The 26,356-nt window shown below is 45.4% G+C and overlaps 4 protein-coding genes across 6 annotated transcripts; 2 read left to right on the plus strand and 2 right to left on the minus strand.

The window, feature by feature from the left end:
- Positions 1-8,344: 8,344 nt before the first annotated feature.
- Positions 8,345-12,568, plus strand: LOC120679710 (probable ethanolamine kinase). 3 transcript variants are annotated; one of them, XR_005677293.1, is made up of 11 exons: positions 8,345-8,708; positions 8,986-9,077; positions 9,573-9,679; positions 10,058-10,163; positions 10,418-10,540; positions 10,676-10,767; positions 11,035-11,119; positions 11,220-11,325; positions 11,414-11,679; positions 11,724-12,002; positions 12,118-12,253. XR_005677293.1 is itself a non-coding variant. In XM_039961367.1 (11 exons), the coding sequence occupies exons 1-11, from the start codon at positions 8,539-8,541 to the stop codon at positions 12,244-12,246; spliced, it is 1,170 nt and encodes a 389-aa protein (XP_039817301.1). In that variant the 5' UTR covers positions 8,345-8,538; the 3' UTR covers positions 12,247-12,568. The 3 variants fall into 3 exon arrangements, 2 of the variants coding, with proteins under 2 accessions (XP_039817301.1, XP_039817311.1); XM_039961367.1 differs by having other exon boundaries at positions 11,414-11,480; positions 11,910-12,002; positions 12,118-12,568; XM_039961377.1 differs by having other exon boundaries at positions 11,414-11,480; positions 11,916-12,002; positions 12,118-12,568.
- A 1,223-nt stretch (positions 12,569-13,791) lies between these two features.
- LOC120679729 lies at positions 13,792-18,914 on the minus strand. The gene is made up of 11 exons (XM_039961388.1): positions 17,639-18,914; positions 17,368-17,498; positions 16,334-16,365; positions 15,794-15,859; positions 15,534-15,599; positions 15,309-15,446; positions 15,105-15,229; positions 14,760-15,035; positions 14,475-14,605; positions 14,182-14,223; positions 13,792-14,093 (listed from the first exon to the last, which is right to left on the minus strand). The coding sequence occupies exons 1-11, from the start codon at positions 17,930-17,932 to the stop codon at positions 13,973-13,975; spliced, it is 1,422 nt and encodes a 473-aa protein (XP_039817322.1). The 5' UTR covers positions 17,933-18,914; the 3' UTR covers positions 13,792-13,972.
- Positions 18,915-19,860: 946 nt separating this feature from the next.
- LOC120696070 lies at positions 19,861-21,786 on the minus strand. Its single transcript, XM_039979229.1, has 4 exons — positions 21,230-21,786; positions 21,114-21,155; positions 20,190-20,327; positions 19,861-20,102 (listed from the first exon to the last, which is right to left on the minus strand). The coding sequence occupies exons 1-4, from the start codon at positions 21,267-21,269 to the stop codon at positions 19,921-19,923; spliced, it is 402 nt and encodes a 133-aa protein (XP_039835163.1). The 5' UTR covers positions 21,270-21,786; the 3' UTR covers positions 19,861-19,920.
- An 884-nt stretch (positions 21,787-22,670) lies between these two features.
- Positions 22,671-25,775, plus strand: LOC120695369. The gene is made up of 4 exons (XM_039978640.1): positions 22,671-22,875; positions 23,573-23,706; positions 24,845-25,108; positions 25,545-25,775. Exons 1-4 carry the CDS (start codon positions 22,671-22,673, stop codon positions 25,773-25,775), a joined length of 834 nt encoding a protein of 277 aa, XP_039834574.1.
- Positions 25,776-26,356: the final 581 nt, after the last annotated feature.

A 26,356-nucleotide genomic window follows, 5' to 3' on the forward strand; every position in this document is an offset into this window, starting at 1 on the left:
CAGTACACCATCAGTTATTTGAAGGCATGGCGGGCTAAACAAAGGGTGTTCGAGATGCGGTTCGGCACATACGAGGCATCACATGATAACCTACCTCGTATGTTATCTCAGGTTGCTGCTAGAAATCATGGAAGCTTTTATGACACATACCTTTTACCAGCCGTGACTAGGGGACAAAGAATTATGCAACGAGCCTTCTTTTGCATAGGTGCTTCTGTTAGAGCATTTCAGTTTTGTCTTCCGGTGATCTGCATTGATGGCACATTTTTGACTGGAAGGTATAAAGGTCAGATACTCACCGCAATCGGTGTAGATTGCAACAACCAAATTGTTCCGCTCGCATTTGCATTTGTTGAGAATGAGAACATAGACAGTTGGTATTGGTTCCTTGAACGAGTGAAGAATCATGTTGTTGCTGCACGTCCAGATGTGTGCCTTATTAGTGATAGGCATGCAGGTATCCTGCAATCAATACTGAAATTGCAACGTGGAACTGCGACAACGCCTCTATTATGGCCTGATGTCCAAAACAGGTGGTGCATTAGGCATATGGGTGCAAACTTCTATGAACACTTCAAGAACAAGGATCTTAAGAACCTGTTTAAGAGGTTGTGCACCCAAAATCAACAGAGAAAATTCAATGCATTATGGCAGATGCTTGATCAGTTGACTGCAGAGCTAGTGAAGGTAAGGGCATCAGGAGCAGGCACGAGTCAGGCTGCAGAGGCTAGGGATTCAATTGAGAAGCCATTTTCACACTGGATTCGAGGTGCACCTAAGGAGAAATGGTCATTCCTTTATGATACCAACGGAATACGGTATGGTATTCAGACAACGAACCATGCAGAGTGTTTCAATATGGTTATGCGTTTTTGTCGTGCCTTTCCACTTGTGGGAATTGTTGAGTTCATCATGTATGGGTGCATGAAGTATTTCAGAGAGCGTTACACGGCTGCAAGCATAAACATCAGCAACCCCCAAATTCTGTTTTGCAAAAGAGTGACACAATATATGCAAGAGAAGATTGAAAAGGCAAAACTGCACCGCGTCATATCCACAGGTACAATGGAGCATAGATTTGAGGTTCTATGTAAGGATAGAAGTGGTCGTGGTATCCGTAGAGATAGAGTGGTACAGGAGAGTTTGATTACAGTTGATGGCAAAGCATTCTGCTCCTGCATGAAGCCTAAGTTATTGCATATGCCATGCTCCCATCTCATTGCGGCATGTGCAGAGTCTGCGTTACAGCCAGGACTATTTGTTTCACCGTACTTCAGCAAGGAAGCAGCTGTATCCACATGGGGACATGAGGTATACGGGATTGGAATTGTGGGGCCTTTCACTCAGGATAATGAGAATAAGATGTTTATTCCTGATCCAGCCACTAAGAAAGGCAAAGGCCGCCATCAGACACGTCGTATTCGGAATGGTATGGACGAGTCGGAAGCAAGCAAGGCACAAAAGCGTTGCAGCCAATGTGGATCATTGAGTCACAACTACAAGAAGTGTCCTCAGAATGCACTTCACGATGCTGCTGACGTCGGTCCTTCCGGAAATCCCAGAGATGGAGCACCTCCTACGTTCAGACGAGCATCGGCGAGAATTGCTCGTGGAAGGCATTCGGTGTCATGATCCACAATTGTATTTCATTATTTGTAATATGTAGTAATGAAATATCGCAAATGCGAGCCTGTGGCTTACTTCCGCCGTCCTGGTTTATGACATCGCGGTTGAGGCATATTGCCCCTGGAGAGTCAGGAGACAGTTTGGGCAGCACCAGGAGTTTCCGGTGCCCACCGCGTTGGAGCGTGTCAGTCGCCAGGACCACAGGTAATTATGAATGAACTTGGCTCATACATTCGTGTCGAATCTAACTATTCTTCGTGGTCCACTTTGTAGGTTGTCAAGGAGTGGCTTGCCGTGCTCTGATGATTGGCTCACCAAGATCCAGCCGTGGGTGGACCAATGGGAACAGGCAGACGAGCACTTGGTCCATCCAACAGGACCACACACAGAGAGCTCCTTTAGGGCTTACCTCACCTGGTACTTACCCCGGACTCGGGCTACAGGACCACACACAGAGAGCTCCTTTAGGGCTTACCTCACCTAGTACTTACCCCGGACTCGGGCTCGTCTGGTTTTTGTTGACACTCACCCGCAGCCACACCAGCCGAGGCCTCAGGATGGCTATGCCCGGCACCACGTGGAGGCACTAGCTGGCGCGGTGAGTCTCTTGATCATATTTGCATATATATATATATATATATATATATATATATATATATATATATATATAATCATATTCATAAGATAATTCATGTGTTTGTAACTTTACTGAATTGATGCAGCTTCGCCTTTGCAACATGATGGAGACGGACTGCTCGACTTACCTGACGAGGGTACGTGCCGGATCCCCAATGACCCAGTTTGAGCAGACAGAGGCATGGTCGAGGCAGCGTGATCAGTTGCGTCAGGTAGCGCACAACTTCGGAAGCCGTGTGCAGTACGAAGACAGCCACGGGTCGTCTCAGGCCTCGTCGTCGTTCCCGTGTCCGTCGACCATGCACGGGCCGACGTCGCAGTTCTTCCCAAGTGCAGGTAACGTACATATCTCTTTAAAATTACATCAAGTGTTCCTACATATTTACTAATATCACATACAGGATACGATCCAGCTACTGCGTTCGGCCATATTGGAATGTTTAGAGGGACAGCACCAGTTGGCGGACCGTATCCAGGGATGGTACCGGGGCCACAGATACCGGCCTACACAGGTTAATTTATGTTTCGTATTTCAGTTTCTACATGTCATTACGAAATATACGAGCGTACGCTAACATCCACATTTTTTGCGTAGGATTCTACCTCGATGCGGGCGCCGGACTTTCTTCTTCCTCCTTTCGACCAGATAACGAGACATTCACCTTAGACGACTTCGACAGCTTGTGTCCAGAAGAGCCTGCCGCGCAAGGTGACCCCGATGTCTTGGGGTATTCACAGCTAGGAGAAGCACCACTTGGGATCTCTCAGCAGCAGACACCGCAGCCCCTTGCGCGTCCTGAGCGATAGATGAGGTCTCCGGATGTTCTCACCTACTCCGAGGGACATGTCCGTGCCCAGCAGAGGGCTAAGTGGGTCCGACGCCCTAGGGGTGGTTAGATGTATATGATGTTTATTTGTAATGAGATAGCTGTGGACCGCTTATTTGTATCCGATGTTTATGATTGTGGTAGGTTACTTGTCATTTGTTTTTATAGATATTATTTATGTGAACTTATTATGTTTGTGGGTTCCATAATGCTCGTGAAATAAGAGAAGTTTTTGCGATTTTTTTCGTGATTTAATGAAGGATAAGTTACGTGCGGTAGGAGTTAGCGGCCGAGATCTTGCCGACGATGATGACGAATACACGCTCGAATAGCTCAAAATAGGTCCCTGCAAAAATAAAAGTCCGAGAAAAAAAAGGGAGGGGGCCTGTCGCCCGAGGGGTGGGCGACAGGCCCCTGTCGCCCGTTGGGGGGGCGACAGGTCCCCCCTTTTTTTCTCCAGGGACTTCGTTGCAAATTTGAAAAAAAAATTACACATTGGGCCTGTCGCCCTATGGGAGGGCGACCGGGGTATATTTTTGAAATATTTGAAAACGGACATATATTTTTGAAATTTTAATTTTTAAAAAATATAAAAATGAAAAAAGTTCCACGATTTCTCGCACGCACGGCCCGTCAGCTCAAACCCTGTACAACAAGGTGGTTGGCACGACCGGTCCGGAGGTTGGGCTTTTGCCGATATAATCGCCCGGCGCGAATTCCCCGAGTTGGGAGCCCATCCATTACTGCCGAGCACGGAGCGGCATGAGTAGCATGAGCATTGATATCAATAAATTTGCTAACATGTGAGTTATTTACTCCATCCATTTTTATCTACATATTGTATTAGATTTATTTTAAATCAAACTTGACTAGCTTTGACTAAAAGTGTATTTGGTTGGCTGTGGTTTGTGAAAAAACTGTTATGAGCCGTGGACTGTGAAAAAACTGTTGTGAGTTGTGGGCTGTGAGAAAGCTGAAAGCTGTTTGGTGAAATAACTGTGGCTTTTTGAAAACACTTATGAGCGGACCCCACGTGTCATTCACGGTTCACCCTACTCGACTCTCTCCCTTTCCCACTGACAAGTGGACCCCACATGTCAGCATCTCCTTCCTCCTTCGGATGCGTTCAGGGAAGAGTGGACTGCAGCCACGCGCGCCTACGGTGGCCGCTGGTGAGGCCTCTGGTGACCACAGCCCCGATGCCCAACCTTGCTTGGCACCTCTATAAACCTTTCGTTGCCGCCCTCCGCCCACTGCAACACCGCTGCCCACTCACCCGCAGGGGCTCGTGCGCGAGGGCTCGCACACGGCGGAGTTCGCCAGTCGTGGAGCTCGCGCGGCGGATCTGGCGGCAGATCAAGGCGGAGGCGGAGCTCACGGCGTTCGGCAGTGGAGGCGGAGCTCGCGGCGTCCGGCGGTGGAGGCGGAGGAAGTGGTCGTGGCAGCCGGCGTTGGAGGCGGAGCTCACGGCTGTCGGTGGTAGAGGAGGAGGTCGCGGTGGCCGATGGTGGTGGAGGAGCTCATGGTGGCCGGTGGTGGAGGCGGAGGAGGAGCTCGCGAGTCGCGTTGAAGGAGCAGGAGAAGCACGTGGAAGACGATAGAAAAGAAAATAAAACGAAGCGGTACGCACATAATGAGAATAAAATAAAACCTGCTTTTGGATTTGTACTACAAAAACAATAGGCTTTGGACAAAAGCAGATATAGCACTTGGCCCCTTTGGTTGGTTTTTTTGGCTTTCCTGGAAAGCCACAGCAAAAAAAGCTGAACCAAACGGATCTTAAGTCTATAGAAAAAATAGCAACAACTATAATATCCAACATATGCACTATGGTGGAATCGTCTTTCGATCGCTGGTGCTACTACTGGCGGCGGCAGATCTGCTCTTCCGGCCGCTATTGGTGATGGCTAATGGCAGCGTCGGATCTTATGTTCGGTTCAACCTTCAGTAGATATGGTCGATGTGCTTTCGGCGCCTTTTACTCCCTAAAGTGGTTGAGCATACAACGCGTCTTTTGCGGCCTCCACATCTGTGGAGTCTTCTGTTGGTGGGAACTGCGGTTCTGTTTGAATCTGGTGCTGTTCCACGGCGATGGAGTTTCCTGAAGCAGTGGACGGCGGCGGTTGTAAGGAAGACGAAGGGTAGAAACCCAGTGGTGTGTTTCAATGTAATTTTATTTTATGTTGAGATCTCGGTTATAAAAAAGGGTTATTTTTTAATAAAATCCGATCCCTTTCTTAAAAAAAACATATGCACAATCAACATATACTTCACGATGGATTTAATAGAACAAATTTGACATTGTATGTGTTATTATTTTTTTATAAGTTTCGTCAAAATTTGCAAAATTTAATTTAAGATAAATCTAATACGATATGTAAATAAAAATAGAGAGTATAATAAAAGAGGAGGATTTTATAGGATGAGAGGGGAGTGTCATTGTCTAATATGGTTTCCAAAATTCCAGTCTTATATGTGCGATAACTCTCACCTTTGTGACTGATCTAATAGAGACCTGGCTAAGGGACAATGTATGCCTTCTTGGCGTGAAACTCGATTATTCCATCTCGTTCCAGCTACTAGCCTTATCCTTATCCTCCTAAGAGTGAGGTCGTTTGATGATTAGGTAATTTGAGATTCGCTAGATGCTTAGGTAGTTTGAGATGCTGGCGTACGTCGAGACCACGCAACGGGGTAGACCTGATAGTTCTTTTTTCGAGGGAAAAGAGCGCCTTCATTAAAATAATAAAAAATGACAATCGAGTTTGAGTAGCTCACTGATACAAGAAGGAGCTTGTGATCTCCAAACCGCACAATCACTGGCGGACCCAGAGGGTGGTCATGTACGTCGTGGCATACTCTAAGTCAGCACTTCTATGTTTCAATAACTTCTTTGACTTAGATTGATAAAATGAATTACAACTTGACAATTATATTAATGACACTAGACAAGAGGACAACTTAAAAGGTCTTACCAATTTTGTTGACCTCTCAGTTCTAGTTCAAACTGAGAGCTATAAGGTTTATGATATGGTTTACAATCTTCTAAAATTAGTCTTGCTTCTACCAGTAGCAACATTTTTTTTCCAAAACCAGTTTTTCACTAGTATAGACTCAAAAGCACCTTTCCCTATTTTTACTGGCTTTTGGGTATACAAATTACCCACTTGCCATTGATTATGTAGATACCGGTTTGTGTTTTTTTTATGTCGCTCTCTCCTCCCTCTCGCGACCGCTTCCTCGCCGGCGCCCCTCACCTCCCTCCCGCCAACGCGCCACGAGCCTTGTCCGGCGGCTGCGCAGCCCTGCTCTGGTTAGTGCGTGTCCCTGCCCTCGTTGTCATTGAGGCTCCGTGCCCTTCCAACGCCGCTCCCCTCCCTCGAGAGTGCTGCGTCGGGATGGTTGTGGATGATACGTGGGTTCCCTTAACAGTTTTCTCAAAAGTCACAATTGCCCAACCAAATGGTCTTCTACTTTTCTCACAACTGTTTTTTCACAGCCCATAGCTCACAATATCTTTTCCAAAAGTCACAGCTCAACCAAACACACTTTTAGTTTGCTTCTACTATTTATATTGTAATCTATGCAAGTATTGAACTTAATTACTTTTATACCGAATTGTCATTGATTTTTTTATTGTGTACCGAATTTTTTTAGATTGTATCGAATATCGAATTATATATTAAAATTTTGACATAACATATCTAAGTTCCAATCCTAAGTCCGCCCACAATGCATACTCCCATCCAAAACTAAAGTTTAATCTCGAGTAACCAACTGGATATATGACTGAAAATGAATACTGTCGCTTTCATGGTTCTTGAAAATATTAACTCACAGGATGTACAGGCGTTTACATATATATAGTGTGATGGTATATATATAAATATGTGGTGGGAAATACTTCACCTATGAATATTTGTTTCTCTCGAATATGCATACCAATATTGTACTAAGAGAAGAAGTTATAATAGAGTTTGTTTTTTTGCGGGTAAAGTTATAATAGAGTTTCAGAAGAGGACAACACGCATCACGTACCCCTTGTTCGCGTCGGACCACAGCAAACAGGACCACCCCGCTAAAAAACACATGTGAGAATGGCACCGCGGAAGCGTGTTCGGCCGGTCGGCACTAATCTCTTATCCAAAAAAAACGGAGAGAATCAGGCTGGCGACCATGCCAACTATTGACGTATAACTGCTTTACGAGTTTGCGTACAATTCATGTATAACCGCGCATCTAAATTTAATTGGTGTTTGAGGAAACCATATGTGACACCCGACTCACAGCTTAATAAGATTAATAGAATGTTTATACCAACAAGTTTCAACTTTTTTTTTTCAGAAGCCGGTCTCGAAAGAACTCCGAAATTAAGCGTGCTTGGCCCGGAGCAATTTCGAGATGGGTGACCGATCGAAAAATACTTCCCGGATGCGCACGAGTGAGGGCAAAGTGTGCAGAAAAGATATGTGCTGGTCTGTGAGGATAGTCTGTGTTCTAATTAAGCTGTCAGACGTAAGCGGACCCGGTCTTGGGGAGGCGAAACGTTACAGAATGGTATCAGAGCCGACTCTCGCGGTTTCACGGGCACGTACGGACGTAAGTGCGCGGGCATGAGCACAAGCGCGTGAGGGCGCAGATGCCACCGACATGTGGCCGGGCGCATGGCGGGTCAGTGTGCGGGCATCTGGGATGCACCGTTGGCACTAGACGCACGGATGTGGTACATGGACCGTTGGCACTGGACATACGAGACGTGGCCAAGAGATGACGTTCCTGGTTTGGGATTGACCGACGGGGACGTCGGTCTCTTAAAGGGGTGAGTATGTGACATCTCGGCTCAGAGCTTAATAGGATTAATAGGATACTCATGCTAATAAGTTACAATTTCTTTTCCGGAAGCCGGTCTCGAAAGAACTCCGAAGTTAAGCATACTTGGCCCGGAGCAGTTTTCGAGATGGGTGACCGACCGAGAAATATTTTCCGGGTGCGCACGAGTGAGGACAAAATGTGCAGAAAAGATATGTGTTAGTCTATGAGAATAGTTTGTATCCTAGTTAAACTGCCAGATGTAAACAGACCCGGTCTTGGGGAAGCAAGATGTTACACCATACATCTAAATCATCTCCTAATAACTCTCCATCCTCATGCCATTTCAAAATTAATGTTAGATGCTACTCCCTCCGTTTAAATTTTAAAAAATCTTTATTAATAAAACAAACTACAACAAAAGAAGAGATATTTTGTATCTCCGTCCCCACTTTTCTTCTCTCTCTCCCTCCGTGTCACGCTTCCCTCGCCTGAGTCGCCCCGCCTCCGATCGAATCGAACCGGGTGGGCTTGCTTCGCCTCGTTTCGTCTCGTCTCGGCTCTCAGCCTCTCAGGAAACCGCAACGAGATTCCTCGCGCGCGCGGCTCAGCAGATCGCGCGAGCGCGAGAGGGAGGAGCATGGGATCGGAGGGACGGGGCTGGAACGGCGCTGGCGACGGCGCCAGGGGCGGGGAGGAGAAACCGACCACCACCGCGGCGGTGGCCGCAGGGGCGCCGGCGGACGTGCCCACGTCGGCGGCCTCCGTCGACATCTCGCTGCCGCTCCCGGAGATGACGCCTCACATCATGCAAGTACCCCTGCTCCTCACCGCCCCCCCCCCCTTCTGTATTCTACTAATTCCCTGTGCTCGCGCGTGCGTGATTCCTAGGTGGGATGTGGGCTTGTGTCATGAGCGTGCGAGGGGGGTCGAGCCGCGTCGGGGTGTGCTCGAGGCCCGCGCACGAGCTGACGGTGTTTGACGAAATGCCTCCGAGTGCGTGGGAGGCGGGGGGGGGGGGGGGGGGGGGGGGTTGCGCTGACGCTTTTTTCGTTTCTCTGATCTGGGGAGTATTTTACTTTTCCAGAGGTCTCTGCAAGGGATCGGTCAAAGGGTGGTCATCGCTGGACAGCTCGTGCTTCTCCATCGAGACGGTGTCTGGCGGCATCACGAATCTATGTGAGTTCCTGCTCCCTGGCAGTTGCACGGCCCGTAGTACTATACAAATCCCTCTCCCATTCACCGGAACAGCTGAGCTACATGCTAGCAAATGATTCTAGAGGCCGGCATGTTATAGAAACGATGCATACACAGCTGCTTAGAATGTTGCCCGTCGTTGACACCAGGATATCACCTTTTTTCCCCCACTGTAAGGACTGCCTGGCTGCTTCCTGCTACTTTGTGTTCCCATTTCCATATGAAGTTACTGTGGCAGAACTTACTTATCTCAAGCTCTAGGAGATTAGATACTCCTCACGGTCACTGCATAGCATTTCCTTCGGTTGTGTCACTCCTGCTGTCATGCTTGCAGCATTAGAAAACAATAAGAACCTGTTGCCTATGTAGCTGCATCTAGCTCACCCATATGGATCAATGGTGTGAACAATGATTCGTGTGTACAACAATGATTACTTTCAATATGTTTCCGTGACATTTATTCATTCTTACTTTCAGTGCTGAAGGTATCTGTAAAAGAAGAAACTGGAAATGAGTTTTCTGTTACTGTTCGTTTGTATGGGCCAAATACAGACTTGGTGATTGATCGGAAAAGGGAATTACAGGTAAGAATTTGAATTGAACCAGATTATGTGTGTTGCAGTCATATTATATTTACCTACATCCTATAAATATTCCTCCTTGATTCTAGCATTAGTCCTTCTGTTGTTGCTGTAGTTTTGTTGTGGTACATATTCGATTTCTTTGATAGAGAGTAATCTTGGTTTTGTAGTAGCATTTATTCTATTAAGTTCATTACCCATTCTTCATATCCGTACCTTTAGTTTTGGGGGAATTTTGCCCTTTGAAAAATACTAACATATAATGGTACTCTTTTTAAGGATGTTCTGGGTTGTACACAAGTATATTGTAGCCAAAAAATTACATCTCATTCTGAGTCTAAAATCTTTCCTAATGCATACATCTATTACCGTCATGGTTAGGCGATACCATATCTCTCAGCTGCAGGGTTTGGGGCTCGTCTACTTGGAATTTTTGAGAATGGAGTAGTTCAGTCATTCATCCATGCTCGAACACTGTCACCTGCAGGTAGGCATACTTCCATTTTAAATAGTGCACGGGATGGGCTCCACATCAACTTAGCGCAATAGTTTCTCCACCCCCCCCCCCCTCGCAATTTTATTGCAATTCCAAATGATAGTTCAAAGAAATCGGTGTTTTTCTTTCCCCTGTAAGCAGCATTATGCAAAATTTGGTATGTAAATTTGAAGCATTGTTTGGAGAGGTTCTGCGAAAAGTCTCTGGAAATAAATATGCTGATTCTCATTATTTTTTTTTCCCAGACATGAGAGAACCTAGAATAGCAGCTGAGATTGCCAAGGAGCTCCACAGATTCCATCAAGTAGACATTCCAGGGTCTAAAGAACCACAACTGTGGAATGATATATTCAAGTTTTTGAAAAAAGGTAGCTGGCCTAAATTGCTGTTTTGAGACTGGTGCTTTTATGTCACCGTCATCTCAAACATTATACTCGTTTGGGTGGTGAATTTCAGAAGTAACATCAACAATATTCATGTTTGATATCAATTGACTCTTGCAGCTTCAGCACTGAAGTTTGAGGATAATGAGAAGCGGAAGAGATATGAAACAATCTCATTTAGAGAAATACAAGATGAAGTTAAAGAACTTAAGGTACCTTGAAGTTGACAGTGTACCTTTTTCCTTTGGCCACAAATGATTATAATTTAAATTGTAGTTGATCCTTTTCTAGTACAGTGGTAACATCCATGTAGCATAGGATGAAGTAAAAGACTGGTTGTTTAAGCCACAGCATGCAAGGAGTTAAAATCAAACACACCAGTTCCTCCTGCTATTCTCATTATCTATACCTTCATATTTCTTTATCGATGTTTGTGTTTTCACTGTCATGCATACTATACGACTGTAATCCTCTTGTAGGATCTTTCCGACCTTCTGCGTGCACCTGTGGTTTTTGCACACAATGACTTGCTTTCAGGAAATTTGATGCTCAATGATTCGGAAGGTAAAATCTATTCCCTCATATTGGCTTCCCCATTTTTTATTATTCATTTCCAGAAATAAACATACTGGCTGTGTGCCTATGTTGTTGTTTCCTTTGCCAGGGAAGCTATATTTTATTGATTTTGAGTATGGGTCATACAGCTACCGCGGTTATGACATTGCAAATCATTTCAACGAGTACGCAGGATTTGATTGTGACTATAACATGTAAGTTCTCTCTGTGTGAGTGAAATACTCCGAAGCAACTTATTATTGTCATGTTGTTGATCAGCAGGACATTTGGTTGCTTCTTTAGGTACCCAGATAAAGATGCTCAGTATCACTTTTTCAGGAATTATATGCAACCTGACAGACCCAGTGAGGTATGTGAAACAAAACCAACTGAAATCTCTTCGTACTACTCGAGTTCTTTCCTGAGTAAACAAAGCTTTTTGTTAGTGCTGCTCTTGTAACACATGTTAGATGCTACATGTAGTTTTCCTTTGCTTGTTTTGGATAAGGTTAGTAATAACTCCGTCATATGTGCCAGATGTTGACATTTAGAGTGCTCCTAAGCTTAACATGAATTGCTTAGCATTTGTTTCTTCTGGGTAACACCGCTTAACATGAATTGCTTAGCATTTGTTTCTTCTGGGTAACACCGGATGTCTGGCATTCATAGAAGGCTGAAAGATGTTACAGGAGTTTTTTTTTTTGGCAAAAGGGTGTAATATAACACTAGGTTCTTTTCTGTTCTGATGTAACTACGCTGGAAGCATATTCACAGTTCTCTTTCATTTTTCAACTGAAAGGTGCAGGCACAAGATCTGGAAGCACTTTATGTGGAAACAAACACTTTCAGGTTAGCATCGCACATTTACTGGGCATTATGGGCCCTCATACAGGTGAGCAGCGCTCTTGATTCTGCATCCACACTTTTCTTCTTTTGGATTACCTAGGTTTTGACCACCATGTAAAAGATACTGAATGGCGACACTTTATGATTGCACTCCAATGCAGGCAAAGGTATCCCCAATCGATTTTGACTATCTTGGGTACTTCTTCCAACGGTATGGTGAGTACAAGAAACAGAGGGAGTCCTGCTTCTCCTTGGCACAAAGCTTCCTCTCTGAGCTGAGAAATGGCTAGAGCCTGAGAATCTGTTCACAAGTCAATATTGTGGTCTGTTTACGGTGGGTATGCGTTGTAATTTTCGGCTTCTGCTCGGAAACTTTATTATGGTGCTGGCAGAAGCCTCTCGTTGTTGTATCTGATGTTAGATTCGTCATGGCCTGATAGGAAAGCCGCACGATAGGTCCTCGGGAAAGCACATGTACTTCTATTATTTGTGATTGTAATAAACACTATCCTGATGGGTTCTGCTCCGTGCAATTTGTTGCGCATGAAAGCTTTCCATGTAATACCTTGATACATTCTGGCTTTAAAACATAGGCACTGTTCCTTTTCCGTCCGTGCCCCTCTACCTCTACGACCTGACACTTACACGACAATGCAGTTGCTTGCCGTCTCTTGCTCGCAAGAGGGCGTCAGAATCAAATTCTGTGCCATGAAACGGCGATTTGACCATTGGGCGAACTCTCTCTGTCTCTAAATAAATGTAACTGTTTTGATGTGCTTGCTATATAACTTTGACTCAATTTGTAAAAAATACATGTAACATTTACATCTCCAAATAAATTTTATAAAAGCTAGATTTAAAAAATTTTCTAATGATATTAATTATGTACCACAAATATCTATATTTTTAATATATATTTGGTCAAAGTTATTTCTCGAAAAACGAAAATGATAGATATTTATGGACGGAGGGAGTAAGGTTGTTCACTTTGGCCGACAATTAGCTTTCCTTTTTGTATGAAACCAAAACAAAATCATATGAAATGCGAACATAATGAAAAGTCAAAATCATATGAAACGCGCATGGGTAAAGTAAACGTATTAAATCTGACCGTTCTAAACTTTTGACTTTTTTTGAAGAGTAAAATTCATGGCGGGTCCCTAAACTTGTCACGAGGTGCCATCGCGGTCCCTGAACTTCCAAAATGACATTTTTGGGTCCCTATTCTTGGATCGGATTCGAGTATCCATCCAAACCCGCACCTGACCTGGTTTCGAGTATCCAGGTGGCGCCCACGTCGGCTCAAACCAGGTCGGGTGTAGGTTTGGATGGATACTCAAACCCGATCCAAGAATAGGGACCCAAAAATGCCATTTTGGAAGTTCATGGACCGCGATGGCACCTCGTTACAAATTTAGGGACCCGCCATGAATTTTACTCTTTTTTGAAAGATGCAAGATTTGCTCTGTCGAAGGCAAAGACCCCACAGCACCACATCATACCACTTGTTCGAAGTTACTAAATGGTGGAAGTACCTTTTTTTTCTTAATAAATGGAATAACGATTCCTCTAAACCAAGGACTCAACAGTATCTCATTGGCTACACGTCCTCCATACCTTCCTGCGTACCATCCAAGTACAGGTCGGTGTCTCCTATCCCTACTCCGGCTCAGGTACAAAATCAACAATTTCAAAGGTTGCTAGGCCTGTAGGCCAGCTCACCAAGAGAGTATTTAGAAGAACATGGCAGGGATTTTCAGCTTATCAATGTATATTCAAAGCCCACAAATTCACAGAAATTACTCAGCCCTGTGTTTGAGCAAGGACCACCTGTCTTCAGCCATACCAAATTCTATCCATAATTTCCCATCAGTTTGGAGGACATACAAATACAAGGACTCTGGTTGAAGATGTGCTAAGGAAATGTGTCTAAAGTTAGACAAACTCAAATAAGGTCAACACTTAGACTGGGAAAGAACATATAGACATATTGGCACAACTACATAGCAATTGTTGTCAGCTATAGCATTGCAGACTCGAACTGGCCAAGTCCATAGGAAGCAGAGACAATTCTGCCAATGGGTCCGCAGGCTCCTCAATTGTTGGGTAAGACCAATAGTGTTTGGGCACTGGCCATCTGTCATTCAACAAATGATACTTCAGACAAGACGAAGACAAATTTAGGTGAAACATGCAACAAAATATCCCTGAAATGCGTTAGTTACCTGCTTGGACTACTCTTGACAGTGTTATCAGCAGCTATGATCCTATCAAACACAAAAGAAATACTTAGAGATCTATCTAAACACAAAATAAATACTTACAGATCTATCTATGATAATTGAATTATAATAGGCATAATACATCTACACATTAACGTAAGCTGCTTAATGGGCTGAATTCTTAGTCACCCGAGACTGACATTTCAGACATCTTCACTTGCAAGGTAAAACAGGAGAGCAAGCAAAGTGATGGCGGTGAATAATAAACAGTTTACATTATACATCGAAGAACATACCCTCTTGTCTCAAATTGCCTGAGGCATTCAAGAATATCATTTCTAGGCAGGAATGGAGTTTCTTCCTTGTCATAAAAGTTCATGCCGATGAAGTTGCCACTAAAATCAACAAGGGGACCTCCAATCCCAGCCTAGTAAAAAAATTGTGACAGTCAAAATGGGAAGAACACCAAAACACGTCCTTGTCATTCCAAGCAGAAGTACTTCAGTGTGCAGTGACAGGTGCTATCCTAATGCAGCTATTTATATCCATAAAGTAACAATTAAGGGAATCGACTAGTGTACCTTGGTGATTTTACAAGTGGAGACCATAAGTTTGTCGCAATCAAGATTGTTTTTTTTTTCAGTAACTATTCCACGCATGGCTGTTAATCTGCCAGTACTGAAAAGACGCCCTACAGCTACCACCTCACTATCAGTCTTAATTTCCATTGGATAGTAGAGATTTGCTGCATGAAGATCAGGGAAGACCATGTTGTTGACAACAGCAATGTTGAATTGAAAATTACAGTACTGCAGAGTCCCTTTGACACATCGTCCATTTGGAAGACGCACTTCAATCTGCAATTATAAGAGTTTAGTCAGTGTGTTATATAAACATGAAGCAATACAAATGAATGGAAAATCCACCTGCAAGTTATCAACAATGGTGTCTTCATCGTCAGAAGACCTGACCAAACTTGCTGATGTTAGCACACTTGTATGAAGATCATATTCTATAAGTATGCCTGAGCATGCAAACCACCTTGTTTTCCCTACGCATAACATATTTCCAGTTATTATTTCAGCAATGACCGAGGTAGAAACCAAATGATCAAATTACAGTATAATCACCATTGAATGAAGCAAGTGAGACAACATTCTGAGACAAATTTGTAGCAAGTTCCCCACTGAGTTCTTTTAGGAAATCTCCACTAGAACCATCCAATTTGCAGAATTTCTCATCAAAAGAATGAATCAAGTGCAAGCCAGCTGATTTTAGAAATACAGTGAGAGTTAGCATAGTTGGCGAAAGCATGGAAATAGGGAGAGTTGGCGAAATCGATAGCAATGACTCACCGCAGATAGTAGTTGGCAAGGGATAATTACAGGAGCGTAGACGGTCATGCATCTGATCAACGAATTCTATGGAAGAAGGTCAATAGCACTTAATCAGTGATAGAATGATAGCTAGTATGTCATATCTGGATGTCAAATACAATTAATAAAGCTAATGCTCATCCATACTGGTAGAAGTTATGCACAACAGAAATCAGTAAGAGATATCAACTTTACATATAATTCATGGTTTAAATATTAATCAGCCATAAGAGATTCACCTTTTGCAAAAAAGCCACCAGATGGGGAAGCATCTAGATTAATATTTGTGCTTCTCGTTTTGCAACCTATAACAGAAAAAAGATGAGTGAAAGGGAATAGAGTACTGAAATCAATGAACAAAAAGCAAGCTACATGTAAGAGATTCCCATGCAGTGATACCCAAAAATTATTTAATTTTTGGCTCTAGCTTCACTCCATTTATCATAGTTTCAATGTTTCAAAAATGTATGCAAACCAGTGAGGAAGCATAAAGATACATGGTACTACATGTTTTCAGTCCAAAATTCAAATTCAAAGTGGTGTAGCATGCATCTCAATATAACTCAATGGGGTCAATGGGGAGCATATGCTGCCAGGGGCACATCTGCCTTTCTCAAACAAGGAGAACCGAGTAGCAGTAAGTTGACAATGGTAAAACTCTCTAAAAACAACAATTGTAAAACCATCCTTGCACCACAGTGAGGACTCCAATAAAATGATCACCAACAATAAGTAGTATTATACAATTCTTAATTAAGATGATTATTTTTTCTTCTTACTTGTGTAGCCACCACCTCCTTTGTTTTCATCCCTGCAGTAGAACCATAGTATATTGTTATAAAATGTCTTAAGGCATAAATCAGGAACCGGCGGTCTCACTGGTCAGATCCAGAAAAAAAAATCACCAGTGCAATGACCGCCTAAAAGCCGGATGAACCAGCGCTTTTTCTGTGAAACAGAGTGGTTTTGTTCTAAAGAACCGCTGAAGACCGGCCAGGTGCAGGAGGGAGCGATCTGTGGGGGAGGGGCGCGGGGTTTAGAGTATATTGTGCAAAAACAAAACACGTGGAGGGGGTTTTGAACCCTGGGTGCAGTATTCCCACTGAGGGATTCACCAGTGGACCATGTTGTGACTTGTATAAGATAAGAAAACTTAATTCTGTTTGAGCCGCTTTGAACCAGCGCTTCAATCGGTTGGACCAATGAACCAAGCATCTGTGCGGTTCGAACATTGGTCCGGTCCTAAGTATGGTCTGGGGATCTCATAAACGAGAGCATGTCCATACCAGTTTGAACCAAAGTTACATCTTGTTTTATTCAAACCAATATCAGTTTTAACTATGAAACATGAGTTCTAATACCATACCAGTGCATATATTGGATAAAAGGTTAGCAAGCAAAATTCATACTAACGACAAACATAAATGAAAATGCAAAGCAACTGCAAGTGACCCCCAAAAAAACAAGAAAAGAAAAGAAACAGAAGGGCCATACAGCCCACACGTAAGCAACTACAAATGCCAAAATTATGCCTTGTTATTTACTTCCGTGTATAACTTAACAAGTTGAGCTGAGATAGACTTCAATGCATAAGTGCTCTCACTCCCATATTACAAGCATATAGTTAAATAACACCACAGAAAGATAGTCTCAACTTCCCTTCTCTATCTGCTCACTGTTTTACACATTTAGCTTCAATGAAACTAATGAGATAAGAAATGCCAGATTACTTGGGCAGCAAACTCGAGTCCCCTCAAGCATGCATAGATAAGCTAGTGGAGAAGCAGCTGTACATAAATACTAGAAGACATACCGAAACATCGCAAAACTCCTCAAGCATTTGATAATTATACTCCTTGGAAGGAATGGCGTTTCTTCCACACCATAAAAGTTCATGCCATGAAAGTACCCATCGACATCAATAAGGGGCCCTCCAATCCCAGCCTAGCAAATAAATAAATAAAGTGACAATTAACAGCTGCTACACTGTAAGAGGAAACATTATCAATACCTTGCAGAACTTAAGTAAACGCAATTAAAGGTGCGACTATTTTTATTTCTAATGTACAAATAAAAAAATGTACCTTACTGATTTTACATGTGGAGATTGCAATCTCTTCTTGATCAAATATGCTTATTGTGTCCTTCATTAACCCACTTGTGGCCATTAATTTTCTGGAGTTGAAAATACGATCCACAGCCAGTACCTTGCTACAAGACTCAAGTTGCACTTGATGGTCAAGGCGTGCAACAGGAAGAGGAGGGGTCTTGATGTTGACAAGAAGAAGATTGTAATCCAAATCATAGTCTCCCAGCTGCCCATTGATATACTGCTGGTATTTATAGCGCACTCTAATTTGTAATGATAAAGTCAACATAACTAGTATCGTAAATGAACAAGTAAGAGCATCTCCAAAAGACTATGCAAAATATTAGCTAAATTTAAAGTTTGAGAAGGACTCTAAAAAAATAGAAGACTGTCTATATGGTGGAGAAACCAACAGACTCTCCATACCCAAATTTGTACACGTTCAAATCAGACTCCCCCTTCCTGGCGATTCTTTTTTTTTTCGTCGATAGTTTCTGGACGCCGCCGCCTGTGTCCGTCTCCACGATGTTGCAACGTCTGGCCGCCGGCGCCTGGTGACAGCCGTGAGGAAGCCACGCCTGCCTGCCGCTCCCTTGCAGCCGCCCCGAGGAAGCCACGCTGGACGTGAGGGCATGAGGACGCCGTCGCCGCCGCCGCGCCGTCCGTCGATGCCTGGACGCTGGACGCTGCTGCCGTCGACTCAGGATCCAGTTCAGCATTGTAAGGGCAAATAATGCAATTCAAATCAATTGCACATATGACAGATTAATCATGTACTTCACATTCGTTTGAAAATGATTCAATTGCAGATGGCATCTCACCATTACAGGCCTCCTCCACGTCGAATGAATCAGTATTCAGCAGATCAGCGGGCGGCCGGCCATAGAAGCTCGTGGGAGGAAGCGCATCGATCTGCCGCTGGATTCCTCATCGCCTCCCTCCAGATTTCCGTTGCTGCAATGAATTGGGACAGAGAACCGATGGATCCACCCCACAGGCCACCGCCCCCTCCCCCACCGGCAATGAACGGGGATGCGGGGGCCTAAACATGGTGAGGCGACGGCGGCAAGGCGCGGGAGCGGCCGAGGGCGACGGCAGCTGCGCGACGCCGGCAGGGCGTGCGTGTGGGATAGGGTGCGACGGCAACTGCGCACGGGAGAGGGCACGGCGTGACGGCGGCGGCACGAGGTTGAAGAAGTGCGGCAGAGGCGTGGGAGGGCGGAGGCGCGGGAACTCGCCTGGCGCGCGCGACGGGCCGATGGCGAGTCCGGCCTGCTCGGCATAGGTAGCTAGCGGGCGGGAGGAATAGCTACCCAGATAGTATAGGTGGCCAACTGGGCCGAGCCCGTTGGGCCGGCACGGGCACGGTCCGAGAAAAGCACGGCCCAAACACGGCCCGGCTCGTGGCCTCGCGGGCCCGTGCCGTGCCCGTGCCAGGCGCCGGGCCGTGCCTGGGCCGCAATCCCGGCCCGTGGCACTAGCACGGGCCCGACCCGGCTAAGGCATCAGCACGGGGCGGCCCGTCGCTCCCCCCTCCCATCCTTCTCGCGACAACCGACAGGCGACTCGCCGCTCACGTCGCTCCTCTCCCCTCCCCCACCCCGCCGCCGCCGCGCCGCTCCCCCTCCGGCCGCAGCGCCGCTCCCCCCTCCGGCCGGATCCGCAGCGCCGCTCCCTTCCTCCCGTCCGCGAGCTCGGACCTCGCCTCCGTCCGCGACCTCGGACCTCGCCCCCGGACGCCGCCGTCGCCCCCTCCGCAGCCTCGCCTTCGCACGGCTGCTCTGCTCGGCCTCCTCGCCTTGGCTGCGGCGGCCGCCACGAGGGCCGGGGCGCAGCCGGCGTGCGACCTCGGTGGCGGCGTCTCCTGCCTCTGCCGCGTCGCGTCGCCGGCCAGCCGCAGCTCGTCCTCGCCTACCTCGCCGCCGCCGCCAAGGGCCGCCGCCGCCCCCACCCGTCGCCTGTGCGGCTGCGCCGGTCTTCCCCGCCATGGTCCGCCCCGGCCGCCGCCGCTCGGGCCTGCCGTGCTGCCGTGCCTAGGAGCACGGCTCGGCACGCCGGCGCCCTCGTAGGCCCGTGCCCGGGCCGGGATGTCGGCACGGCGGCACTACGCGGCACGGCACGGCGGCGCCGCCGTGCTCCGGCGTGCCGTGCCTCCCCGTGCCCGTGCCGTGCGGCCCGGTTGGCCACCTATACCAGATAGAGAAGCGAGTCCGATAGAAGGTCTGTTGGAACTCTGTTTTAGAGTTAACTTTTCATTTTTTACATAACAAAACAAGTTTAGTTAAACTGTTGGAGTTGCTCTAAAAGTAGAACATGATTAGCAGCACCAACCGTCAAGTCATCTTCAATCCTGCTTTCATCATGAGAAGATCTCAACAAGCTTGCTGAAGTCAGCAAGGTTGTGATGAGTGGTTCACATCGTATCACTATGCCTGAGCATGCACATAGCATCACATCTCCTACAAACAATCATAATTTCCATGTTTCCATTACACATTAGTGATGATCAAATAAGATCTACAGACTTGAGCGTACTGTATATTCACCCTTGAATGAAGCAATGGAGAAAACACTCTGAGACAAATTTACAACAACTCGTTTGCTGAGTTCACTCCAGACACCTTGACCAGAATCATTTGAATCACCAAATTGTACTTCAAAAGGATCCATCCAACCCCTGTGCACTGATCAAAGAAACAGGGTACAAAACATTTTTTACCACTACACTGTGAAGACGTGAAAGAACTGAATTCATGAGAACAAAGGAATAATTGAAAGCAATGACTATAGCGATTCATGTTGTGAAATTTTCTTTGCTTCTTACTTTCACTACCTTCTCCTTCGGAACAACCTTCTTGCTTATATTTCAACATTCCACCTCCAGCAGAAGAACAATAAGCAAATATCACATCACCATAAAGATGTGAAAGGTTGTAAAGACTAAAGAATGCTGGGCAGTCACATACATAAGTACAAGGTCGTGGAGCCCTGACTGCTATTGTATTAAGAACTACTGTGTATTCTCATGGAAGAACAGATATCGTGTCCGAATTCGACACAAAGTAGTCTATAACTGAGTGTGAAAGATCAGTGCAAACCAGTATCGCTAGGCTAGAACAGATAAACTGTAAAAGATACATTAGCCACTGGCAGGCAGCAGGCAGTGGAATTCCTGACCAAGTCCACCAATCATCCAAATTTCTTAAGAGTTTCAGGATAAAAAAAGTAGCATAATATTACCTACCACTTAAATTACTACGAGAAAAGCAACTATAACCTAAATTCATAACTGGGTTCAATCGATCTTGCGCGGGCTAGCTGAAGAAGAGCCACCAAAGAGCAAACTAATCTGCTACCAACTGCCGGGAAGACGCAAGAGTTGGATTCACCAGCAGCTAAAGGATCTCCTATGCAAAACTAGGCAAAATTTGAGTACGATCGATCCATGAGGGGAAATTAGGGTTCCTTACCAAGCATATTGGCGCATAGCGAGGGCTGCTCCGCATCTAGGACTGCACGCAGAGAAACATGAATGGTCAAGACCGCAATGTTAAAGAGAGCTCGTCGACCAATGGGGCACGCTTACCCCTTCCGGCGGGCAAGTTCCTAGGCCTTGCCAAGTTCATAAGCGCCGATGCCCTCCAAGGCTCCAGGTTCCTCAGGGGCTACTGCGTGCTCCAGAAACCACGCACCAGGATGTGCTCAGGGGGAAAGTGTGATGTGGATGAGCACAAGGCACGATCTCTTCATACTCTCCCGCTCCTCTTCCCCTTTTCCGGCCGAGCCTGCTTCTCCAAGGAAAATCGTCGCCGTCGCTCTACCTCTCCCCAAATCCTCAAACCACCAGGATATGCGATCCATTTTACCCGTTGTGGCGCCAATTCATACAGGAAGGTCCCAAACAAATGGATCGACGCAGAAGAACATGAACAGAACCTAACCTGTGATGGCGCGGCCGATCGCTGATGGCTTCCTGTGCGGCTGTGCCCGGCCCTCGATCGTGGATGCCGCGGCGCCGGCGAGAGGGTTTTGGGCGGCGCTGCACCGGACGGCGAGGGCGGACAAGCGAGGCGCGAGGGTTTAGGGCGATGGACGGTTCGGGATGCAAAGCGGACGGACGGCGTCGCTTGAGGATGCGCAAAACCAGACGATAATTGAAACAAGAGCGGAAGGAAATTATCTGAGCGGCCACGATCGGCGGAGCGCGAGACGATCCATGGCGCGACCCCCCCCCCCCCCCCCCCCCCCCCCCGGCCCGGTTCCCGCCGCCATTCTATTTCCTCACACCCCCATACCCCTACCCCTCCCGGCTCCCGCCGCCAAGCTATCTCCTCACACCCCGCCGCCAAGCTTCAAGTGGCGATGTTGATGCAGAGCCTTACAAGGTCGATTATTGGTCTCTGCTGTCATGCTAGCGGCGGCAGAGCCAGAGCCAGAGCCGGCTCCGCTCCGCCTCGCTGGTGGCCTCCAGCCCTTTCGCGACGACATGCTTCGCTCATCGATTCAACATCAGCCCATTCTGATCGTCTTTCCGGGTCTGTTCTGTCCTCATTCCAATTCTTAATTACGAACATGCATGTATCGTAATAATAATCCAGAGCCCTGTGTTGAACCCTTGGATCTGGATTGCGCCAAATTTTTTTGTTGATTTATTGAGAGAAAGGAAACTAAAGTTTGGTATTTGTTCGATGCCCTTTGTGTCTCTCTCCTTTCTCAATCCAAATGATGCGCGCCTTAGGAAAAAGAAGAAATTAGTATTTATTGGAATAAAAATGATATTTGAACCAGAATTTGAAATGTAGATTGATTTCAGCTTTGGTATTAATACAGTTATAACTTTTAATCCCAGGTTCTGCGATACCTAGTAGTATTCATCTTAAGATTGACCTTTTATGTTTTGTTGTGATAGACCTTTTACGTTCTGTTGTGATAGATTTTGCAAACCCTGTGACAAGAACAAACCGAACAAGCTAAACTCGACCATTCCTCCGGCTTGTACTACTACCGAAGGCATAGATACCGCAAAGATGAGGAAGAAGGTAACAAATGAGAAGAAGCTATCCAATGCGGAGAAGGTAAACAATGCAGTCATGGATAACAATCTCACAGAAGCGGATTATATATTTTTCCCATCTATCATTGCAAATAGTAGCCACCGTGATGGAGCTATATACAAGAACAAGCTTTTAAAGGAAAACTGGTACGATATCGACATTAATGACCGCACCGAGAGTATGTATCCAAATGATCATTTTTGTTGCAGAATTTTTCATATTCTCGAAATGAGTATTTTTGCACAATTCTATATTGGTGAACCTGTGGACAGCACGAGGGATACCTCGAGTCTATTTCATAATTGAACTCGTTCTGCCAAAGCCTCAGACTTGGAATATCCAAATTGGATCAAGTTGATGGATTGATTTTATGCCTATTTCACAATATGGGCATGAACTAGATACCCTTCTTTTCTTAGGGCATTTGACAATGCATTTGGTTGATTAATATATTTCTACTTAAGTTTTGAGGTTATATCGGCACCGTTTTTTTTAGCTTTTATGTTATATACTTGACCAAGCTATTTTTCTCTAATTTTGGTAAAAACACATGCATAAAGAAATTTCTAGGATCATAAACTAACGCTTGTGTTTTTTATGAAACATATTGACGTTTTTCAATGTGTATGTTAGTTAACTGGCAATGTTATTGGCATTTCTCCATGTGACTTAGGTTCTGACTTCGGTTCTCTCCAACTCAGCGCAATATAGGACATATAATTTTTTTTACTATTTTATAGTAATATATCTACTGTATGAACTAACAATTATCATATATTATGTAATCTTTGGTGAAGCTCGGTTGGAGCCCATGATGTTCTCGAAGCCAACCAAAGGGCTGTATTTTCCAAGAAACATGTTTCAGTTTTTCTTAGTGACACTGGCTGAGTGTTCCATCAGCAATGACTCAATACCACTGTATGGGTACATAGCAGCACGGGATGATCGGGATGGCAAGCGGAACTATGTTTTAAATCGTAGTAGAGATGATCCCATCAATGTGCAGAAGGTACAATTCTATATCTAGGTGCAGTGTCTTAAGTTAGCAAATTTTCAGGTAGCAGTTATGGAGAATAATAGGCAATTAGGAGGTTAATGACTAGTAATTGGGAGTTACACGACGATGTGCTGCTGTTCTGCATCTGAGATACACGACGATGTCATGGAATGAGATGCAGCACCAGCTACCGCTAGGGGTGGTAAAGGGTCCAACATTTTGAACTAGAAAATCTAAGGATCGGACCCTAAAAGGACCGGACTCTAAACATATGTATTTTTGAACTAAAAATTTTAAGAGCCCTATTGGGCTGTGAAGAGGCCACTAGGGCCATGGCCCATTACCACCCCTAGCTACCGCTCGTGATGAGCACCTGCACCGCTGCCACATTCTAGGTGTGCGCCGTCGCAGGGTATGCAACGCCTTTGATGCTGTCGCGTCGCAGGGTATGCAACGCCTTTGATGCTGTCGCTGTGAATGGAGTCTGGACCGAGTGGACAATGGATGTGCCGTGATGTGCGTAGGCAAAGTCAGAGAAAGCAGCGCAGAGGTGGGACGGGGACGTGGCTGCGACAGCGGGAAGGGACTATGAGAGGCGTTGGGAAAGACACAGCAAGCTCAGGAAGGGTCTAGAAAACGAGCTTGTGTGTGGATCTGGTCGAAGATCTGGTCGAATGGTTTGATGAACAAGCGGAGAAGGAATCGGAAGGTGGATAAAATGGAATTACATGGCCCGATGAGGAGCCGGACTATGCGGAATGACATCGTCCTATAGAGATCTGACACATGCACTTATTACTTTAAACATAGGGCCTAAGGCGACAGCACAATACATCACAAAATTCTTTTAACAGTCCGAGCACGACAAATATCTTTAGCTCTTTCAAGTATAAACATCATTTAGCTAGACATCTTATTTTTGAAACTGAAATTTCATCAATTCACCAACAGATAGTTTTAAGTTGTTGATGGTGGCTCGATCGTGTATGTCTTTTGAGCTGAAATTATTTTGTTTTGTAAGATAAGAGTTTAGGATTCATGCCTTTGATGGAGAATTGTCCATACAAAGGTAGTTAGGACAGTTTCTAGTTTCAGATATTTCTATTTTTCTTTATAGAGCTGCTAAATAATGATAACAATAATTTTACAGGGTTCTCTCATTCAAATGACTGGCCCTAAGAGAGGCATTGAAATGGTTTCCCCTGTTTTATTAGAGTTTGATATGAGGATAAAAAATGGAGGGCAAGAGGAGGAGGATCTGCAGTTGATAGATGGAGCAATAAAATGCATGATGGAACTCATGTCGTGGAAACCAATCAAACACCGCATTGAGGGCAATTGTGGTGCTGTTGACATATCTTTAGCGTGTATTGATTTCGCGGTTGAGGCAACGATAGAAGTTGTCATATCAGAAGTTCATACTTGCTTGAGTTTATCCATGGGTTCCTTTGTATATGTTTTTTTTTTTGAGGGGTCAACGGAGGGGGAGAGAATCCCCCACCTGAATCATTTTATATATTACGGTGGCCCTGAATGACCAAATGGGATATGGTTACATTTCTATAGCAGTTTTACATTGCCAATGAAAAAATAGAACACCAATGGTCGCCTATACATCTGGCATCACGTGGTAGACGACAGCACCACGCCCTAGCCTCGGCCTTGCAGGCTTGCAGGGTCTGTCGTAGCGTCGTTGTTTCTTGCCTGAAGACAATGTTATTTCTTCGTTTCCAAAGCTGCCAGCAGCATATAAGTGTAAAGGTTTCATAGTGAACTGCCTCAATTGTTGCCGGCCGTGGAAGTTTCCGCAAGTCATGGACGGAGAAGTCTGCTGGTATGACAACTCCCAGGGATCTCCAGAGAGACGCCGCAAATGCACAGTGCAAGATCAGTCGTGTGGCTTGAGAAGGTTTGTGGTTGCAGTTACGTATGGTGATCTGATGATATTGAAATTCAAGTTGGGCAACAATAACGCCGAACGCCATCGTTCGTTTAAAGCTAAGCTATATGGATGTTCTAGCAGGCGGATAAAGCACGACCTGGCTAACATCTCGGTGAAGGTGACTTGGTCCACTATTTGAACGTCAAAAGACGGAAATTCAGAAGATTATGTCTGCTGTCACTTGGGTACGGTGATGGTGCTGAAGTTAGGTATGAACAATGTTAAGCGTTATCGTCTTTAAAACTAAGCTATATGGATGTGTTAGTGGATCGACAAATCTTTGGCACGCTTCCGTCATGGGAATAATGTGATTTGGTCCACTATTTGAATTTCGTCTGCAATATAAGTGCTCTTTAATATAGCACTGCCAATGCGTCACATAAGTTGTATTTGGTTGCATGTATCATCTGAACTGATATATGAAATGGTTAAAGATCAATAGTTATTTTGTTTGGTTGGTTGGACTGTGCCAACTTATCCAGAATGATAGTATCTCACTTAGTATAACAATTGTAATGTCCCGCCTCCCCGAGGCCGGGCCCGCTTACATCTGGCAGCTTAACTAGGACACAGACTATTCTCACAGACCAACACATATCTTTTCTACACACTTTGTCCTCACTCGTGCGCACCCGAAAATAATTTCCCGGTCGGTCACCCATTCTCAATTTGCTCCGGGCCAAGCACGCTTAACCTCGGAGTTCTTTGGAGACCGGCTTC

The sequence above is a fragment of the Panicum virgatum genome, chromosome 2K, assembly GCF_016808335.1.
Source record: "Panicum virgatum strain AP13 chromosome 2K, P.virgatum_v5, whole genome shotgun sequence".
NCBI lineage: Eukaryota > Viridiplantae > Streptophyta > Magnoliopsida > Poales > Poaceae > Panicum > Panicum virgatum.

Bases quoted from the DNA above. Each gene is read 5' to 3' on its own strand.
- LOC120695369 (XM_039978640.1), top strand. From the start codon at position 22,671: ATGAGGAAGAAGGTAACAAATGAGAAGAAGCTATCCAATGCGGAGAAG. The intron at 23,707-24,844 runs GTACAATTCTAT...ATAATTTTACAG, and splicing joins ATCCCATCAATGTGCAGAAG to GGTTCTCTCATTCAAATGAC. The intron at 25,109-25,544 runs GTTCATACTTGC...GACAACTCCCAG, and splicing joins TAGAAGTTGTCATATCAGAA to GGATCTCCAGAGAGACGCCG.
- LOC120696070 (XM_039979229.1), bottom strand. From the start codon at position 21,269: ATGAACTTGGCAAGGCCTAGGAACTTGCCCGCCGGAAGGG. The intron at 21,156-21,229 runs GTAAGCGTGCCC...CTCTGCGTGCAG, and splicing joins GAACTTGCCCGCCGGAAGGG to TCCTAGATGCGGAGCAGCCC. The intron at 20,103-20,189 runs GTGAATATACAG...GATTGTTTGTAG, and splicing joins CTCCATTGCTTCATTCAAGG to GAGATGTGATGCTATGTGCA.
- LOC120679729 (XM_039961388.1), bottom strand. From the start codon at position 17,932: ATGTTGACTTTATCATTACAAATTAGAGTGCGCTATAAATACCAGCAG. The intron at 15,600-15,793 runs GTGAATCTCTTA...CTTCTTCCATAG, and splicing joins TGGTGGCTTTTTTGCAAAAG to AATTCGTTGATCAGATGCAT. The intron at 14,224-14,474 runs GTATGTTCTTCG...TGTGTTTGATAG, and splicing joins AGGCAATTTGAGACAAGAGG to GATCATAGCTGCTGATAACA.
- LOC120679710 (XM_039961367.1), top strand. From the start codon at position 8,539: ATGGGATCGGAGGGACGGGGCTGGAACGGCGCTGGCGACGGCGCCAGG. The intron at 9,078-9,572 runs GTGAGTTCCTGC...TCTTACTTTCAG, and splicing joins TGGCGGCATCACGAATCTAT to TGCTGAAGGTATCTGTAAAA. The intron at 11,481-11,909 runs GTATGTGAAACA...TTCAACTGAAAG, and splicing joins AACCTGACAGACCCAGTGAG to GTGCAGGCACAAGATCTGGA.